Source organism: Haematobia irritans, chromosome 3, assembly GCF_050003625.1.
Source record: "Haematobia irritans isolate KBUSLIRL chromosome 3, ASM5000362v1, whole genome shotgun sequence".
NCBI lineage: Eukaryota > Metazoa > Arthropoda > Insecta > Diptera > Muscidae > Haematobia > Haematobia irritans.
The window spans coordinates 22,404,022-22,411,895 of NC_134399.1; the positions used below are offsets into that span (position 1 = coordinate 22,404,022).

The 7,874-nt window shown below is 28.1% G+C and overlaps 1 protein-coding gene across 1 annotated transcript; it reads right to left on the reverse strand.

Moving 5' to 3' along the window:
- Positions 1-465: 465 nt before the first annotated feature.
- Positions 466-7,868, reverse strand: LOC142232040 (UDP-glycosyltransferase UGT5-like). Its single transcript, XM_075302744.1, has 2 exons — positions 7,762-7,868; positions 466-1,436 (listed from the first exon to the last, which is right to left on the reverse strand). The coding sequence occupies exons 1-2, from the start codon at positions 7,857-7,859 to the stop codon at positions 533-535; spliced, it is 1,002 nt and encodes a 333-aa protein (XP_075158859.1). The 5' UTR covers positions 7,860-7,868; the 3' UTR covers positions 466-532.
- Between the last annotated feature and the right edge of the window lie 6 nt (positions 7,869-7,874).

The window sequence follows — 7,874 nt, forward strand, 5'->3', positions numbered from 1 at the left end:
TTTTGTCGAGATTTTATTTCTATAGAAAATTTTGTCAAAATTTTATTTCTCTAGAAGATTTGACTAAAATTTTATTTCTATAGAAATTTAGAAATAAAATTTTGTAGACATTTTATTTAATTTTTAATTTTTTCAAAATTTTATTTCTAATGAAAATTTTGTCGAAATTTTTATTTCTATAGGAAATTTTATTGAAATTTTATCTCTTTAGAAAGTCTTGCCAAAATTTTAGTTCTTTAGAAAATTTTGTCAAAATTTTATTCCTATAGAAAATTTTGTCGAAATTTTATTTCTAAAGAAAATTTAGTCAAAATGTTATTCCTATTTTGTCGAAATATTTTTCCTATATAAAATTTTTTCGAAAATTAAAAAAATGTATCGAAATTATATTTCTATAGCCTTATTTTTGGTAGAATTCTACCAACTGTGGGAATCGTCTGGATAATACGAGAGGGAAGTCAATAATTTTTTTTAATTGGTTCTCAACAAAATATGTTTATTAATATTTATTTAAAATTTTTATAAATAAATTTTATTTATTCTTTTTGGCTTTATTTACAGATTTCGATGCTTTCTTATTTCGGCAACATAAACATCTGCATAAAGCGAAAATCAGGCCAAAAACACCAATTATCACAGCTAAAAGGAAAGCCATAACATCAATGGAACTCAATTGCCACCAGGACATAAATACAGCAGGCGATTGCATATGTTTGGCTCCATTATGTCGTATCACATAATCCACCCAATATCTCACCAATTGACGTGGTGTCATTGGTCTATCACGATAAAGTTTAGAGAATTGCTGGACATTTTCACGATATTTGGGATTATTGAGAACTTCCAAAATTGTCGAACGGAAATCCTCTTCAGTGAGACTGGTATACTGTAAACTCAAACCAAATCCTGATTTTTCCACTTTGGCCATATTTGAATGTTGATCACCAAAGAAGGGTATACCAACCATGGGTATACCATGATATTGTGATTCCACCACACTACCCTGACCACCATGGGTAATAAAAAGTTTAACATTAGGATGGGCCAATATATCATCTTGGGGTAACCAAGATTTGTAAATGATATTCTCCGATTGTCCAGGAAAATCTGAATCACCCCATTTCATTAATACTTTATGGGGTACTTTCGAAAGGGCATTAAACATTATTTTCGCTTTCTCCTTTGATAAATGCGATCCCTGAACATTGGATCCAAAACTGAAATAGATAATGCCTTCCTTAGCTGAATCCATAATTTTGGCTAAATCTTCAGGCAATGGATCGGGTTTCTCTTTGATTTGTATTCCACCAATTTCGATTACAGCTGGAACGTTGGGTCTTATGGGTCCTTGACTAAAGTGATGGTTGGTCAAAACCAAAGAAACATTTTTGTAAACCTCTTCCAGGGGAGGATAACGATCGGCTGGGAAATTATAACTGCAATGAGAAGAAGATAACATAACTTGGATAAGTAATAGTAGACCTATAAAAAAAATTACCAAAAAAGAAACGCAATGTGTTTATTTTGTTTTTATTTCAAATACCAGTAAATTTGCCTAAATTAAAAAAAAACTCCCCTCCGATTTACTCTTAGGCACTTACAATTTCAGTGGTTTTCAAACTGTTGTCATCATTAATTCCTCGCAGATAGCATTAACCCTTTATGGTCTTATTTCTAATTGACATTCGTTAACAAAGTTCATTTCGCATGAATTATTAAAAAAAAAACCAAAAAAATCCCAATGGTTTTACAATCTATGCACTGTTGTATCAATAGCTCCCCAACTTTTTTTCTATACAACAACAATTTGCAAAAAAGCATTGTTTGTTTATTTCAAATACCAGTAAAAATGCTTAATCTCCGATTTTCACTAAGGAACTTACAATTTCAGGGGTTTTTACACTGTTTTCTTTGAAGTTTGCCAAATTATATTTTAGAATATAATTTGGCATGATTCTGTCCACCAGCAACATTACTCTCTAGCAGATTATTTGAAAGCCTAAAAAACTGGCTTGATATTCTCCGCTGCCTATGGTTTGACATTCTCTGCTGTCATTGGTTTGTTAGTCTATACTGCCAAGTTTTCCAACTTTCTTTGCTAGTATTTTTGATTTCCCTCACAATGTTAGTAACGCTCAATAATCTCTCAAACCCTTTTCTGCAAAAAATCAGTAGAAAAACCAGTGATACTCAAACTAGAAAATACATTTACCAGAAAAAACAACTACAGTGTTTACCAACACTTTTAGAAAAATAACAATTTCACAAACTTTTCTACTGAAATAAAATTTTCATAAAATTTTCTAATGAAATAAAATTTTGTCAAATTTTTCTATATCGTTGATATAAAATTTTGTCAAATTTTTCTACATTTTGACAAAATTTTCTATAGAAATAAAATTCTGGAAAAATTTTCTATAGACATAAAATTTTGACAAAATTTTCTACAGAAATAAAATTTTGACAAAATTTTCTACAGAAAAAAAATGTTGACAAACATTTTTTATATATTTTGACAAAATTTTCTATGGAAATAAAATTTTTACAAAATTTTCTATAGAAAAAAAAAATAGTTTTGCGAAATGTCAATTTCTGAGGAAATGGATTTTTTACAAAATTTTCTATTAAAATAAAATTTTGACAGAATTTTCTATAGAAATAAAATTCTGGCAAAATTTTCTATAGAAATAAAATTTTGACAAAATGTTCTATAGAAATAAAATTAATTTTGCAAAATGTTAATTTCTGAGGAAATAAAATTTTGACAAAATTTTCTATAGAAATAAAATTTTGAGAAAAAATTTTTATAGAATAAAAATTTTGATAAAATGTGCTAAAGAAATAAAATTTTGGCAAAATTTTCTATAGAAATAAAATTTTGACAAAATTTTCTATAGAAATAAAATCAGTTTTGCGAAATGTAAATTTTCTATAGAACTAAAATTTTGACAACATTTTCTTAGTTTTGCGAAATGTAAATTTTCTTTAGAAATAAAATTTTGACATAGTTTTAAATATAAATAAAGTTTTCTATAGAAATAAAATGCTGACAAAATTATCTATATAGAAATAAAATTTTGACCAAATGTTCCATAGAAAGAGAAATTTGACAAAATTTTCTATAGAAATAAAATTTTGACAAATTTTTTATAGAAGTAACATTTTGACAAAATTTCTATCAAAATAAAATTTTGACAAAATTTTCTATAGAAATAAAATTGTGACAAAATTTTCTATAGAAATAAAATGCTGACAAAATTATCTATATAGAAATAAAATTTTGGTCAAATTTTCCATAGAAAAAATTTTGACAAAATTTTCTATAGAAATAAAATTTTGACAAAATTTTCTATAGAAATAAAATTTTTACAAAATTTTCTATAGAAATAAAATTTTGACAAAATTTTCTATAAAAATAAAATTAGTTTTGCGAAATGTAAATTTTCTAAAGAAATAAAATTTTGATAAAATTTTCTATAGAAATAAAATTTTGATAAAATTTTCCATAGAAATAAAATTTTGACAAAATTTTCTATAGAAATAAAATGCTGACAAAATTATCTATATAGAAATAAAATTTTGGCCAAATTTTCCATAGAAAAAAAAATTTGACAAAATTTTCTATAGAAATAAAATTTTGACAAAATTTTCTATAGAAATACAATTTTGACAAAATTTTCTTAAGAAATACAATTTTGACAAAATTTTCTATAGAAATACAATTTTGACAAAATTTTCTATAGAAATAAAGTTTTGACAAAATTTTCTATAGAAAAAAAATTTGGACAAAATTTTCTATAGAAATAAAATTTTGATAAAATTTTTTTTTGTAGAAATAAAATTTTGACAAAATTTTCCATGGAAATTAAATTTTGACAAAATATTCTATGGAAATAAAATTTTGACAAAATTTTCTATAGAAATAAAATTTTGACAAAATTTTCTATAGAAATAAAATTTTGACAAAATTTTCTATAGAAATAAAATTTTGATAAATTTTTTTGTAGAAATAAAATTTTGACAAAATTTTCCATGGAAATTAAATTTTGACAAAATATTCTATGGAAATAAAATTTTGACAAATTTTTCCATAGAAATAAAATTTCGACAAAATTTTCTATAGAAATAACATTTTGACAAAATATTCTATAAAAATAAAATTTTGACAAATTTTTTTAGAATTTGACAAAATTTTCTATCAAAATAAAATTTTGATAAAATTTTCGATAGAAATAAAATTTTGACAAAATTTTTTGATAGAAAAAAAATTTACAAAATATTCCATAGAAATAAAATTTTGACGAAATTTTCTATAGAAATAACAAGTTGGCAAAATTTTGTATATAAATAAAATTTTTCAAAAATTCTCTATAATAATAATAACAAGTATATACGGCCAGGCCGAATCTTATGTACCTTAAAACTTCTTAACATCGTTTTCTAAACTGTGAGTTGGTCCAGACGTGGTATATATTAGACAAAAAAGGTATGTGTAGGTAAGTCTACAAATAATTACGAATCGATATGGACTTTTGCACGGTACGTAGAGAGCCAGAATTGAAATATGGGCGTCGCTTATATGGGGGCTATATATGAACTTGGTGGCTATATATGAATATGAATTATGAACTTGATATGGACCAATTTTTATGTGATTTGGGATCGATCTATCTGAGGACTATATATAACCATAGACCGATATGGACCTAGTTAGGCATGGTTGTTAACGGCCATAAACTAGCACAATGTACCAAATTTCAACTGACTCGGATGAAATTTGCTCCTCCAAGAGGCTCCAAAACCAAATATCGTGATCGGTTTATATGAGGGCTATATATGATTATGGACTGATATGGACCACTTTTGGCATGGTTGTTAAATATCATATACTACAACCACGTACCAAATTTCAATCAGATCGGATGAATTTTGTTTCTCCAAAAGCACACCGGAGGTCAAATCTGGGGATCGGTTTATATGGGGTTATATATAATTATTGACTGATATGAACCAATTCCTGCATGGTTGTTGGATACCATATACTAACATGACATACCAAATTTCAACCGAATCGGATGAATTTTGCACTTCCAAAAGGCTCCGTAGGTCAAATCTGGTGATCGGTTTATATGAGGGCTATATATAATTATGGACCGATTTCCACCAATGTTTGCATGGTTGTTTGAGGTCATATATTAACACCACGTACCAAATTTCAACAGAATCAGATGAATTTTGGTCTTCCAAGAGGCTCCGGAGGTCAAATCTGGTTATCGGCTTATATGGGGGCTATATATAATTATGGACCTATGTAGACCAATTTGCATGTTTATTAAAAACCATGTACTAACATTATGTACCAAATTTCAGGCGGATCAGATGAAATTTCCTTCTCTTAGAGGCTCCGCAAGCCAAATCGGGGGATCGGTTTATATGGGGGCTATATATAATTATGGACCGATGTGGACCAATTTTTGCATGGTTGTTAGTGATCATATGCTGACACCATAAGAGAGAAGTTCACCAAAGTGGTATCACAATGGACTGAATAGTCTAAGTGAGCCTGATACATCGGGCTGCCACCTAACCTAACCTATCCTAATATGCTGACACCATGTACCAGATTTCAACCGCATCGGATAAAATTTGCTTCCCTTAGATGCTCCGAAAGCCAAATCTGGGGATCGGTTTATATGGGGGCTATATATAATTATGGACCGATGTGGACCAATTATTGCATGGTCATTAGAGACCATATACTAACACTATGTACCAATTTCCGCCGGATCGGATGAAATTTGCTTCTCTTAGAGGCTCCGCTAGCCAAATCGGTGGATCGGTTTATATGGGGGCTATATATAATTATGGACCGATGTGGACCAAGTTTTGCATGGTTGATAGAGATCATATGATGACACCATGTACCAGATTTCACCACATCGGATGAAATTTGCTTCTCTTAGAGGCTCCACAAGCCAAATCTGGGGATCGGTTTATATGGGGGCTATATGGGAGCCACCGTGGTGCAATGGTTAGTATGCCCGCCTTGTATACACAAGGTCGTGGGTTCGATTCCTGCTTAGACCGAACACCAAAAAGTTTTTCAGCGGTGGATTATCCCACCTCAGTAATGCTGGTGACATTTCTGAGGGTTTCAAAGCTTCTCTAAGTGGTTTCACTACAATGTGGAACGCTGTTTGGACTCGGCTATAAAAAGGAGGTCCCTTGTCATTGAGCTTAACATGGAATCGGCAGCACTCAGTGATAAGAGAGAAGTTCACCAATGTGGTATCACAATGGACTGAATAGTCTAAGTGAGCCTGATACATCGGGCTGCCACCTAACCTAACGTAACCTATGGGGGCTATATATAATTATGGACCAATTTTTGCATGTTTATTAAAAACCATGTACTAACACTATGTACCAAATTTCAGCCGGATCGGATGAAATATGTATATATATATATTTTTTTTTGCAGGGTTGTTAGAGACCATATACCAACACCATGTACAAAATTTAAGCAAGATCGGATGAAATTTGCTTCTCTTAGAGGCCTCGCAAGCCAAATTTGGGGGGTCCGTTTATATGGGTCGATAGTTTGTTTCGTTCGGAAGTTAGCGTGATTTCAACAGACAGACGGACGGACGGGCGGACGGACATGCTCAGATCGACTCAGAATTTCACCACGACCAGAATATATATATATATATATATATATATATATATATATATATATATATATATATATATATATATATATATATAATATATATATATATATATATATATATATATTATATATATATATATATATATATATATATATATATATATATATATATATATATATATATATATATATATATATATATATATATATATATATATATATATATATATAATATATATATATATATATATATATATATATACTTTATGGGGTCTTAGAGCAATATTTCGATGTGTTACAAACAGAATGACAAATTTAATATACCCCCATCCTATAGTGGAGGGTATAATAAATAAAATGAAAACAAAATTTTGAAAAAATTTTCTATAGAAATAAAAGTTTGCCAAAATTTTGTATAGAAAGAAAATTTGGAGAAATAAAATTTTGACAAAAATTTTTTTTTTATAAATACAGTTTTGACAAAATTTCTGTAAAAATAAAATTTTGACAAAATTTTCTGCAGAAATAAAAGTTTGACAAAATTTTTTGATAGAAAAAAAATTGACAAAATTTCTATAGAAATAAAATTTTGACGAAATTTTCTATAGAAATAAAATTTTAACGAAATTTTCTATAGAAATAACATGTTGACAAATCTATATCTATAAAAATAACATGTTTCAGTAGAAGTAAAGTTGTTACAAACTTTTTTATAGAAATACAATTTTGACAAAATTGTCTATAGAAATAACATGTTGACAAAATTTTGTATTGAAATAAAATTTTGTCAAAAATTGTCTATAATAATAACAACAATAACTAAAATAGAAATAAAATGTTGACAAAATTTTTTAAAGAAATAAAATTTGAACAAAATTTTCTTTAGAAAGAAAATTTGTAGAAAATTTTCATTAGAAATAAAAATTTGACAAAATTTTCTATAGAAGTAAAATGTTGCAAAAATGTTTTGCTTGATAGTTTTTGGTAAAATGTTCTCTAATATTTGGGAGATTATTTATGGCTCAAGTGGCAACCATGTTTTTTCCTTTCTTTCCTTTCTCAAAAATCATTTCTCATTTTATACTCACTCATAATATTCTTGGAGTGGTCCAGACATCCATGGAGCCAATATAATTTGCTCAAATCCTGTTGCCAAGAAATTAAGCAAACGTTGCTTAAATTCCATAGGTTGTTGAAAACC

What these genes read in the sequence shown, in the direction of transcription:
- LOC142232040 (XM_075302744.1), bottom strand. Translation starts at nt 7,859, where the DNA reads ATGGAATTTAAGCAACGTTTGCTTAATTTCTTGGCAACAGGATTTGAG. An exon ending in CCACTCCAAGAATATTATGA is followed by an intron (nt 1,437 to 7,761) that starts GTGAGTATAAAA and finishes TTCTCATTGCAG; the next exon opens with TTATAATTTCCCAGCCGATC.